The sequence below is a fragment of the Hoplias malabaricus genome, chromosome 7, assembly GCF_029633855.1.
Source record: "Hoplias malabaricus isolate fHopMal1 chromosome 7, fHopMal1.hap1, whole genome shotgun sequence".
NCBI lineage: Eukaryota > Metazoa > Chordata > Actinopteri > Characiformes > Erythrinidae > Hoplias > Hoplias malabaricus.
Window position 1 is genome coordinate 42,101,382 of NC_089806.1, and position 12,082 is coordinate 42,113,463.

General features: G+C 43.8%; 1 protein-coding gene across 1 annotated transcript; it reads left to right on the forward strand.

Moving 5' to 3' along the window:
* The first annotated feature begins 3,627 nt into the window (after positions 1-3,627).
* Positions 3,628-8,975, forward strand: LOC136702836 (uncharacterized). Its single transcript, XM_066677985.1, has 7 exons — positions 3,628-3,724; positions 3,828-4,145; positions 6,528-6,854; positions 7,552-7,734; positions 7,887-7,979; positions 8,064-8,122; positions 8,567-8,975. The coding sequence occupies exons 2-7, from the start codon at positions 3,851-3,853 to the stop codon at positions 8,672-8,674; spliced, it is 1,065 nt and encodes a 354-aa protein (XP_066534082.1). The 5' UTR covers positions 3,628-3,724; positions 3,828-3,850; the 3' UTR covers positions 8,675-8,975.
* The last annotated feature ends 3,107 nt before the right edge of the window (positions 8,976-12,082 follow it).

Here is a 12,082-nt window from a genome sequence, read left to right on the forward strand (position 1 = left end):
GCACCTTCCTCTTTATGATGCGCCAAATGTTCTCTACAGGTGAAAGTTCTGGACTGCAGGCTGGCCATTTCAGTACCCGGATCCTTCTCCTACGTAGCCATGATGTTGTGATTGCTGCAGAATGTAGTCTGGCATCTTGTTGAAAAATGCAGGGTCTTCCCTGAAAGAGATGACATCTAGATGGGAGCATATGTTGTTCTAGAACCTGAACATAGTTCTCTGCTATGTTAATGGTGCCTTTCCAGACATGCAAGCTGCCCATGCCACAAGCATTCATGCAACCCCATACCATCAGTGATGCAGGCTTCTGAACGGAGCATTGATAACAACTTGGGTTATCGTTGTCCTCTCTGGTCCGGATGACATGGCGTCCCAGTGCTCCATAAAGAACTTCAAATTGTGACTCATCTGACCACAGAACAGTCTTCCATTTTGCCACACTCCATTTTAAAAGACCCCTGGCCCAATGCAAACATCTGAGCTTGTGGAGCTTGCTTAGAAATGGCTTCCTCTTTGCACTGTAGAGTATCAGCTAGCAACGGCGGATGGCACGATGGATTGTGTCCACTGACAATGCTTTCTGGAAGTATTCCTGAGCCCATTCTGTTATTTCCTTGACAGTGGCATTCCTGTTTGAGGTGCAGTGACGTTTAAGGGCCCGGAGATCACGAGCATCCAGTAGAGTTTTACGGCCTTGACCCTTACGCACAGCAATTGTTCCAGATTATCTGAATCTTTTGATGATGTTATGCATGGTTGATGATGATAACTTAAAAGTCTTTGCTATTTTACGCTGGGTAACACCATTCTGGTATTGCTGCACTATCTTTCTGCGCAACAATGGTGGAATTGATGATCCTCTTACCATCTTGGCTTCAGAGAGACACTGACACTCTGAGAAGCTCTTTTTATACCCAATCAATGTGTCAATTTACCTAATTAGTGTTAATTGGTATTCCAGCTGTTTGTTATATGCTCAATTTCCTTTTTCCATCCACTTATTGCTACTTGTCCCAATTATTTTGGGATTTGTTGACACTGTGAAATTTTGAATCAACATATTTTTTCCTTTAAAATGTTACATTTACTCAGATTAAACTTTTGATCTGTCATCTATGTTCAATTACGAATAAAATATTGACATTTGCCATCTCCACATCATTGTATTCAGTTTTTATTCACAATTTGTTTAGTGTCCCAACTCTTTTGGAATCCGGTTTGTATATAGAATGAAAGCCGATATATATAGAATTAAAGCTGATATATATATATATATAGACTGAAAACTTATATATATATATCAAAGTTCATTAAATATTTCCTGTTTGGCTTGCCATAATATATATATATATATATATATATATATATATATATATATATATATATATATATATAAATATTACATCCGGATCGGGAACTGAACCCACAACCTCCAGGCCCCTGGAGCTGTGTGACTGCGATACTACCTGCTGTGCCACCATGCCGCCCTTTTGTAATATTTGAATAGTCCTTTTCAGATTTTAAGACCGTGTTCATATTTCCAATTGATTTTCTCCAAGTTTAGCTTTTTATCCAACGCCACATTGTGCTCTAGGTCAGTTAAAAGGACTCTTAATTAAGGATTAATTTAGGTTACTGTTAGTTGCTGATCTTAAATATGACGGTCAGATCAAATAGACAAAAATCAACCACACACTCATCACAGCTTCCTAGTCCACTTCCTGACACAGCCCCCCTAGGCTAAATGATTAGCATTAGCATTGCTAACGCTGCTGCAGAGTGGAGGTGTGTGTATAGAGGGGTGATGAGGTGATAACTCAGTGCTCTGTGGTGTGCTGTGGTCAGTTTGCTGATGGTCAGAGAGAGCACTATCTTGGGTCTCTGCTTTCTCTCTGTTGTCACGGCGATGATGCCACACTTGTGGTTAGGAGACATGGGGTCTGTCCACTCAACTGAGGGCATTTAAACATAGTGCATTTAAACATAGTGTTAGTATACAATGGTGAAATTAGGGACATGTGCACAACTTTTTCTGAAATATTCTGACCCATGGCTAATCCTGTGAATATCTGTGTCCACTATGGGGTCACCCTTAAGCAGATAAATGCTGTAGTTATAACTAAATATGTGACAATGTGGAGGGTGAGACGAAAGAGAATAAAGACGATGCAGCAAGTGTTTGCATGAAATCCAACCCCAACACTATATTTATTATGTGAAAGTGACGGAGAGAGGGAGGGATGAGCTCTCAGTTCCTCTTTACTGTGCTCTCATTGGGAAGCAGTGAACAGAAGAGTGTACTTTTGACGAGAGTTACAGAGCTCCAGGCTTGAGTCTAATTTAGTTTATTTTAGTTTAAAGTGGAGTGGAGTGAAGTGTACTGTAGTGTAGTGTAGTGTACTGAAGTGTAGTGTAGTGTAGTGTAGACTGGGTGAGGTTGAGCGTATACTTGAGGACAGAGCTGCACAGCTACAGTAGTAGAGTAGTATCAGGGTGGTGTTGTGGCTGTAACTGCTGTAGTGTTGTTGTGGCTGTATGTAGTGAGTGTGTTCTGGATCTCAGTAAGAATGCAGGTGTGTGTTTATCTGCTGTTGGTGCTCCATGTGGCTGAAGGTAAGTTCATTCTCTCTCCTACTGTAGATCCTCCAACACACAACACCACCATTTAAAGCTCACTTCAGAATTATGTTGCAGTCTCACTGTAGATTTGGGAGTTTAAGGGTTAAAACTGAACAGTGGGAATGGGTGCTTTCAAACATTTTTCAAGAGGAAATAGTATGCAACACCACATTGTGCAATACCAGAAATGTGCTGTGTTTGTGTGTGTGTGTGTGTGTGTGTGTGTGTGTGTGTGTGTGTGTGAGTGTCTGAGAGAGAGAGAGAGAGAGAGAGAGAGAGAGAGAGAGAGAGAGAGAGATGGAGAAAGAGAGAGAGAATGAGAGAGAGAGAGAGAGAGAGAGAGAGAGAGAACACAGGTGTGTGTTGGTGTTCAGTTGTGTAGTTTGTGAGGAGGTGGATCTTCAGGAGTGTTGTTGTTGCTGTGTGTAGTGACGGTGTTGTAGATCTCAGACACAATGCAGCTGTGTTTTTATCTTCTGCTTGTCCTCCATGTGGCTGAAGGTAAGTTCATCTCTTCTCCTACTGTCCACTGTCCACCACAGTCCAGTTAGAGCTTCAGATTCTGCTGAAGAGACGCTAGAATGGAACTGAAATAGGCTCCTTGACTTGTAGCAGTGGTTGGGAGCCTTTTTTGGTGAAGCATGTGACCAGGACATGAACCATTAGTAACACAAGTGCTTCCTGGAGTCTTCATGGTTCTGTATGGAAACTCCACTCAAGCCGAGGTGATTTTCTCCCATCATTGTGATAGAGTCAGAACAGCGTTCTCTCCAGAACACTCTCAGTAACAGATACCACACTGTAACTGGGGTGATCCCCCTGACATCACTGGGGTGGTCCCCTTAAGCACAGGTCTTCAGTAACTTCAGTTAGAAACATGAGAGTAGGATATTCCAATAGACCAAGACCACTGTTGTTCCTTTGATGGTACATTTCCATTGTTTTTACTTGTTGAACAGAAATATACCTGTACAATCCTCTCTGTTTCTGACAGTGTGGTTAAAGTGAGGAACAGGAGATTGGAGTCTGGACTGGTCAGTGATCTCTTTTTATAAAGACGTCTTTAAAGTAACACTCTGTTTGTGATGAAGCGAGTGTTGTGCAGGTGATGACACATTGTTGTGAGAACGTCAAGCTTCATTTTGAAGAAGTTTCACATGTTCAGAGGTGTTTAAAGATGAAGAACATTCACTGCTGTGTTTCTGCAGGATGCACACTGGAAAACCACGGGATGACAACAGAGATTACTGCATACACTGGAGAGTCAGTACTGCTGCCCTGTTACTGCACTGACACCAGCTCTACACCTGAGACATTCACCTGGAAGAAATTTAAATTTGTTTTATTCCAAAATCAATGGATAGATTCGTCTTATGAGATAGACAGGTCCAGAGTCCAGCTGTTTAACTCTCGCTCTCCAGGAAATCTCTCTCTGCTCATATCACACCTGACTGAAGAGGATAGAGGAGTGTACAGATGTGAAGCTGAAGGCAGTGGATTCACAGACATCACTCTCACTGTTAAAGGTAACCCCTCTCTGATCAATATCCATAATGTAATGATGATGTCAGAACTACATTTATCTTCACTGGTGTCTACAGTTGTGTTGGGGACACTCTACACACACCTTTGGTCTTTGTCTGCGCTGCTTCAGAAATGAAGTCTTTGTGAAGTGTGTAAAGTGTGTGAAGTCATTGTGTGAAGTTGCTGATTGTTGTAGCAGTAGAACAACATCAGTGCAATGAAAGTGTTGTGAAATGCTTCTGTTTGCAGTGGTCAGGTGTGTGGTCAGTCTTCTTTATCATTAAGCTGCTCATTGGTCAGGAAATGCAGCAAATCTACAGCCTCCACTGTAACACACAGTTCATCAGCTCACCCTCCAAACACTTCATGTGGGAACAAGAAGATTACATAGTTTTATTAAACTCCAATAAACACTGATCATCCACAGTTTGACTTCAATAAACCACTTCAGTCACTCACACACACAAAGAACCTGTCCCTTAGTTTTTCAGGGTGTTCTCTGAGAGACATTTGAGGCCTAAAGAGGTGCACTTGGATGTTATCGTCCACCATGAAAAGAGGGAGAGAGAGAGAGAGAGAGAGAGAGAGAGAGAGAGAGAGAGAGAGAGAGAGAGAGAGAGAGGTGAAGCGAAGACATATCTTGACCAATAGAGAAGGGGATGTTTGAGACGTTGTGTTCTTCTGTGAAAGGGTTAAATATGGAACAGTCGGCTTTTACTAAGAAGTAGCTGTGGTCTGTGGCCTGAGCTCATCACAGTTTCAGTTTCCAGAGCCTAATAAATTGCGTGTGCATGTGTCTGTGTTTGTGTGTGTGTGTGTGTGTGTGTGTGTGTGTGTGTCTGTGTGTGTGTGTGTGTCTGTGTGTGTGTGTGTGTGTGTGTGTGTGTGTGTTTGTGTGTGTGTGTGTGTGTGTGTGTCTGTTTGTGTGTCTGTGTGTGTCTGTGTGTGTCTGTGTGTGTGTGTCTCTGTGTGTGTGTGTGTATGTGTGTGTGTGTGTCTGTGTGTGTGTCTGTGTGTGTGTATGTGTGTGTGTGCGTGCGTGTGTGTGCGTGTGTGTGTGTGTGTCTGTGTGTGTGTGTCTGTGTGTCTCTTTCTCTGTGTGTGTGTGTGTGTGTGTGTGTGTGTGTGTGTGTTTGTGTGTGTGTTCTCTGAATCAATGCTAAATAAACAAATAAAGGATATGAAAGACACCTTACGTCAGTGTGTGCTCTGAGTTCACACTTTAAGAGTCTGAAGAGTTCCAGTAAAATTCAGTCTCTTCCAGCTGCTGAGAGAGTGTGTATCGGTGTGTGTTAAACTCCAGTGAAGAGCAGCTGAGAGAGTGTGTATCGGTGTGTATGTGTGTGTGTGTGTGTGTGTGTGTGTGTGTGTGTGGAGAGAGTGTGGAGTGGTCACTGTGCTGGAACTCAGTGCTGTTTTACTAGGGACAATGTTGCTGATGTTTTATCTTCTCTTCACTGGACCTCAGGGCTCTGAAGGTGAGTGAGACAGTTCTTTAGTTATTATAATGTAAATGTGTATATTAATGTTCCTCATCAAAACTGCTTCTTCATCTTTACCACAGTCAGAGTTCACATTATTTAACATTATTCAGACACTTTGGTCTGAACTGGGGACACTGTGGATCAAGGTTATTGTGTGAACACTACTCTGTGTAGTCTCTGGGTCTGTCCAGAAAGTGTTCCTACTGCTCCTGTTCCACCCCGCCCTCCCTACTGCTCCTGTCCCACCCCTCCCTCTCTACTGCTCCTCTCCTGCCCCAGAAGAAGGTGGAGGAATTGAGGAGAGGACAGGAGCAGGAGGAATGGAGAGTACGAGCAGTAACTGGGGAAAGGGGACAGAGCTGATACCCTTTTAAACCTGATGCTGACTGATGAACTGAACCAATCACAGCGCTTACTTTCAGTACACTCCATTACTCCTGAGCCAATCAGCACACAGTCGTGTCACTGTTTAAAAGACTTCCTGGAGAGTGCACTCTTGTGTGTTCTCTGTTGGAGGCTGCTTCAGTGGCTGTTTTAAAGAAGAGGAGGATCAGTAGAAAAAAAGCACTCACTTTTCTGTTTTCTGGACACACCCTCTGTCTAAACCCCTGTGTGTGTTCCCTGAGTTCAGAGCACTTTAGTGACAGGTTCCCTGCTGTGTGTTTGACTGACTGTGTTCTGACCCCTTCTGATCCTGACTATGATTCGAAGGTTAACTCTAATAACGGAACTCAGCACAAGCTCCATCTACAAATCATACGTTACTTTATTTATTTAGAATCAGAAGTTCAATCAGAAAGGGCTCATTCTGAACTGTTGTTGTGTTCATGTTCCTCAACAAAGTCTCTTCACTAAATCAGCAACAAGCTCAACTTATTTCACTGCTCTGTGTCTCTGCAGGTTGTAAACTGGAAGGTAGCAGTACCTCAGGGACTCTATTGTCCATCTCAGCGTATCTAGGAGGGTCAGTCCTGCTGCCCTGTTACTGCACTGACCTCAGCACCACACCTGAGGAAATCACCTGGAGTAAATACAACAATCAAACACTGGAGGAGGTGTCTAATGAGAGTGGTCAATACAGAGACAGAGTCCAGGTGTTTAACTCTCACTCTCCAGGAAATCTCTCTCTGCTCATATCACACCTGACTGAAGAGGATGGAGGAGACTACACCTGTGACAGTGAAGGAGATCACATCGGCATCAGACTCAGTGTTCAGACTCCTCCAGGTAACCTATTCTGTGTGTGTGTGTGTGTGTGTGTGTGTGTTGTGCTGCAGCACTGATCTCATTCAGCCGTGTAGAGCCCCTCAGGAGTTTGATGGGTCTTTGTTGGACTTCCAGAACAAATCCTCCAAAGGTGTCGGGCTGAACTGGAACTCAGGGTTCTGTAGTGAGGAGACGCTGTGATGATTCTCTTACAGACTCAAAGCTTTCTATTGAGCTCTTTGTTGGAGAGAGACAGTTAAATAATGTCCACTCTGCTGTCCTTTAATCAGTGGGCGGAGCAATGTCACATGGCAGGAAGGTGGAGGACTCTTAGGTGGAGAGCAGTGGTTAGAATTGTTGTGAATGTGATGATGATGGTGGTGTTGTTGTGGGTGGAGTTTGGAGCTGGGTGCTCTCTCACTGGTTTGTTAGAGGGGGGTCCTGCTGATTGTTCTGATGTGGATGGTGTTTGGAATTTAACCCTTTCCTCAGTTTTGAATGATCTTTAGCTGTTGTTGATGGTTTACTCAGCGATGCTTTGCCAGATGTTAATGATCAGAGAAAGAGGTAAAACACGGGGTGGATTTGTGACACTGCACTGAGTTAAAGAAGGTCATGGTGTTGTTAGTGAACAGTGTGATTTATTATAACTCTGTCCTTAATGAAGAGCTTAATGTCCAGTTCCTGCTCTCACCATCACACCTTTCTCTCCCTACAGGCCTCACACCTACAACTACAACTGCCCCAACTACAACTACAACTGCCCCAACTACAACTACAACTGCCCCAACTACAACTACTTCATCTACTGCAGTGGTGAAGGTCCCACTGAGTCTGAGCACTTCATCCACAGCGTCGTCTCAAACTCCTGCTGAACACGGAGCAGTGACTCCAGCTGAGCGTAAGAATTAACCACTGGGAGTTTTTAAAAACACCTTTGAAACATTCTTTAAAACCTTCTGTTAATATACCGTACTTTACAGATTTTATAACACTGTGTTATTGTTATTCTCTCTCTCACTCACACACACCCACACACACACACACACACAGGTGGTAAACCTCAAAGTGTGTATTTCCTCATCTTTATTCCTGTTCTACTTCTTCTGTTGGGACTTGGAGGAGCCATCTACTGGAGATATAGAGGTACACACACACACACACACACACACACACACACACACACTCTGAGATGTGTGAAACACCTGCCTCCCTGGTTTATTTGTGCAGGACAGTGTGGAGGTCAGAGTGGAGAGCAGAGAGGGAGAAAGAGAGAGCAGGACACAGCGGTGAGTTTAAACATCACATCATCTCATTATATACCTTCACACCACATTACATCACATCTCCTGATATCCAATCATCATCCAGCACACCTCACTACACCCAATCACACCCCATCAAACCCAATCAGACCGTGTACAGAGACACTGCAGAGTTGTGTTTAATGGTCGTGACTGATGATCTGTGTCTGATGTCATGACGTCTAATGAACATGCGATGGAACCTCCTCAGGACAATCAGCAGTAACAGGACACTTTAATTACTGGACACAGGCCTTTACCCAAGACTCATGACGTCACACGGTGTGTTTATGAGCTGCTTATTTCAGTGTGATGTGTCAGGGTTCAGTGCGGGTCGTCCCTCCTCTTTCTACAGGAGAAGAGGCTGCTGCAGTGACCTGAAGTGACCGAGTGCAGTGTGTTAATAAACAGTAGTGTTTTCTTTTGCAGGATCAGGTGACCTACTCCACTGTGGTCCACAGCAACAACAGAACAACACCTGCAGTGACTCTGGAGAGAGGTCCGAGTACGCCACCATCAGACTCAACTAATCCCTAATGACCCTATCACACCCCGTCTCTTCTAAAGAGTCACATGGCTGTGTGTTTGAACTGGTCCTTTTCCTTTGATGATGTTATTTGAACTGTATTCTGTAATAAAAGCTCATACTCTCGGGGCTCCTGAGCTGCTGTGGGGTCTCTCTCCTCCTCCAGCAGCAGTAGTTATTAGAATATGTTTCTTTTTATTCAGAGTTGATGACGTCTGCTCTCGGTTTCATTTGAGGAATTAAATAGTGCCACTGTTTGATCTCAGTCTATATCTATAGCTTTTATATTTTCTAACGCTCTGTTTTATATTTACCCTGTATTAGCTTTATCAACTGCACTGATATATAATAAATAAACATTATTCACTGTGAATATTCCATCTGTGTGTATCTCATTTTAATGGTTAAAGTGAAGGAAAATTCAGTTACATTTGGGTGTGTGTAGGTCTCCACTCTTTATAATAATTATATGATGATCACTGTAATTTAGAGCTGTGAATTCTGGGAAATGGAGTTCTGAGATGACAGACCAGCTGTGACATTCATAGTCATTTCAGCATCTAGTTACCCACATCATCTGTAAAACATCTGGACAGAACCCATATGAATGTTATATTTGTTGATATTGTATTAAAACCAGGAGCAGCTGTGGTCTGAAGACCCTTAAGTGTTGTCACGGTACAGAAGGCACTGTGTTGTCTTCTAGGTGCAGAGGTCTGTGGTTTTGTCAGTTCTCTTCAACACAGAACACAGAATATAGTGCACTCCAGGCATTAGTTTGTAACCGCTAGTCTAATGTTCCTTAATAAGCCAACTACAAAGGTTTTATGAGGGAGGGTATCACCTGGGACACTGTGCAAGTTCTATAGATGGAGGCACCTAAGAGTGATGTATTTTATAGTAGTCTACTGAGGCACAGACAAGACAATTAAATGTAGAATATGAATATATTGTATAGGTATACAAACAGAAACACCACAAAGTAATTCACACTACCCCCCTCCCACCCACGCACAGAGCCACAAAACAGACAACTCCCAAATAACCAGTTAACATACAAACACCTAATATATACAAAGTGATTAAGGTCCATAGGTTACTTTGCAGTGTTTTGATTTTAGCGATTCACGGACTAGTATGTTTTTTATTTGTTGCCACCGGGCGGTAAATGGTTTTTATATGAGGTCCCTGTAGTAGCTGAGATAGGGGAAATCAGGTGGTAGCAGCTGGTAGAGTGGAGAACTAGGATATCAGTGAAAGTCGCAGAGCTGTCCACAGAATTATGGTGCATAAAATCTCCTTCTTCGTAAAAAGAAAACTGAGCCTAAAACCAAAAGCCAATTAGTTCTACAGACAGCATAAGTAAAGAGAACAATAAACATCTAGATCATTTGCATGTAACAAATACACAACCAGCATTAGCTTAGCAGTAACATTAGTAAACACAGTATTAAAAGTGTACAGCAATTTAACATTAAAAGCACCAGTACAACTTTTACAGTTTCTGGACCACACCCCTTTGCCAGCAGATCTTGTGAATCAGGTGGGAGGTGAATTGGGCCCCACGATCAGATACAAGATACGCCAGTGTACCTCACCATATGAACACCTCTGTGACAGGAATACAGGCTATCTGGGTTGCCCTAGCCGACCGCAGAGGGAACAGTTCTACCCACTTGCTGCATTAATCCACCACTACAAGGAGGTACTCATTTTGTCGTGGTCTCTTTGGCAGTGGACCCATGAGATCAGCCCCCAACATATACCCAGGCTCCACAACAGGGGTAGACTGAAGCAGGCTGGAGAGCTTGGTTATGCAGGGCTTATACTTTTGGCATGTCTCACAACCCTTACAGTGTGCCCAAACATCCTTAAAAATAGAAGGCCAGTATGCCACTTCCAGCAACCGCAGCAAAGACTCCGCCTGCCCCAGGTGCCCACTCATTGGGTTGTCATGAGCATACTGTAAGAAAGCCTTCTGAAACCTTGTGTACCCACCACTTGCAGCACTTGTCCCTGATGTTGCCTGGGTACCTCCCTGAACAACACACCATTTCTGCAGACAGAATGAATCTGATCCTCCTTAGTCTTTAAATCTTTAGTCATTTGACGGAGTGGCTCTAGGTTATCATCTTCCTCCTGTGCCTTAGCCAACTCAGACCAGTCTATCGAGAGGTCATCCACCATGGTACCAGCCACCTGAAATGTAGCCATGACACCCTCTGCTTGGTGTGAGGATATGTGGGAGGGAGTGTCGGGCACAATGTTACACTTACCTTTGCAATATCCGACAGAAAAATCAAATCCTTGTAGCAGGATAGTCCACCTTTGGGTGGTCGAAGACCCAGGTGAGTGCAGCATGGTCTGTAAACACCAGGATGTGTTGTCCATCCAGAAAGACTCACCACTTCTCCACTGCCCAAACTACATCTAGATACTCCTTCTCAGAGGTGGAGTTCTTCCATTTTAGGGTACTGAGGGTGCATGCCCTCTCAGCAAACGGTGCTACCAGCCAGCCATCCACAAAAACCTCAGAACTTCCTTCACTGACTGGGGCTGAGGGAAGTCTTTCACTGTCTCTGTTTTCTCTGGTTTCATACTAATGCTTTCTTTGGATGTCACATGTCCTAAAAAATTAAGGCATGTCTGTAACAGGTTACACTTCTTTAAGTTGAGGGTCAGCCCTGCTTGTTGACGGCAGTCAAACACATTGTGTAGATGATAAAGATGCTGTCATACAAAGGCTGAATACACCACAATGTCATCTATATAGATGAAGCAGGATCTTCCCTTAAGGTCTCACAAGACAGACTCCATGAGGCATTGAAAGGAAGCGGCAGCATTCTTGAGACCAAATGGGAGAACCAGGAACTCGTAGAGCCCCTCGGTGGTAACAAAGGCTGACTTGGGGATGCTATCCTTCTCCAAGGTGACTTGCCAATACCCACTTTTCAGGTCAAGTGTACTAAAGATGGGGGAGAGATTCTAGAATCTCCTGGACCTGGTGCATAGGGTACCCATCCAGGTAGGTCTTGGAATAGAGTCAACGGTTGTCCACAAAAAACTTTGTGCCCCCATCCTTCTTGGGCACCAGAACCACCTGAGCAGCCCAAGGTGAGGTAAATGGTCGTACGATGCCTTTTTTGACCATGTCCTCCACTTCTTTTTGATGAATTTTTGTTTGTCTATAGACAATCAGAATGGCAGCTGACGGTTTGTCAATGGTGGTGATCCGATGTAAGTCTGCTGTGGTCCGCCCCAGCTGGGTAGTGCATACGGTAGGCCATTGATGTAATAGCTCCCTCAGTTGTTGCCGATACTTGTTTGTGGCATCTGCTTTTGCTACTAGATTCTCTAGTAGTTGTTGTGTCTCTAGACTGGGGGGGTGTCCGAGTTGACTGTGCTAGGTATAGATGCAT

What these genes read in the sequence shown, in the direction of transcription:
- LOC136702836 (XM_066677985.1), top strand. Translation starts at nt 3,851, where the DNA reads ATGACAACAGAGATTACTGCATACACTGGAGAGTCAGTACTGCTGCCC. An exon ending in AGCAGTGACTCCAGCTGAGC is followed by an intron (nt 7,735 to 7,886) that starts GTAAGAATTAAC and finishes ACACACACACAG; the next exon opens with GTGGTAAACCTCAAAGTGTG. An exon ending in AGAGAGAGCAGGACACAGCG is followed by an intron (nt 8,123 to 8,566) that starts GTGAGTTTAAAC and finishes TTTCTTTTGCAG; the next exon opens with GATCAGGTGACCTACTCCAC.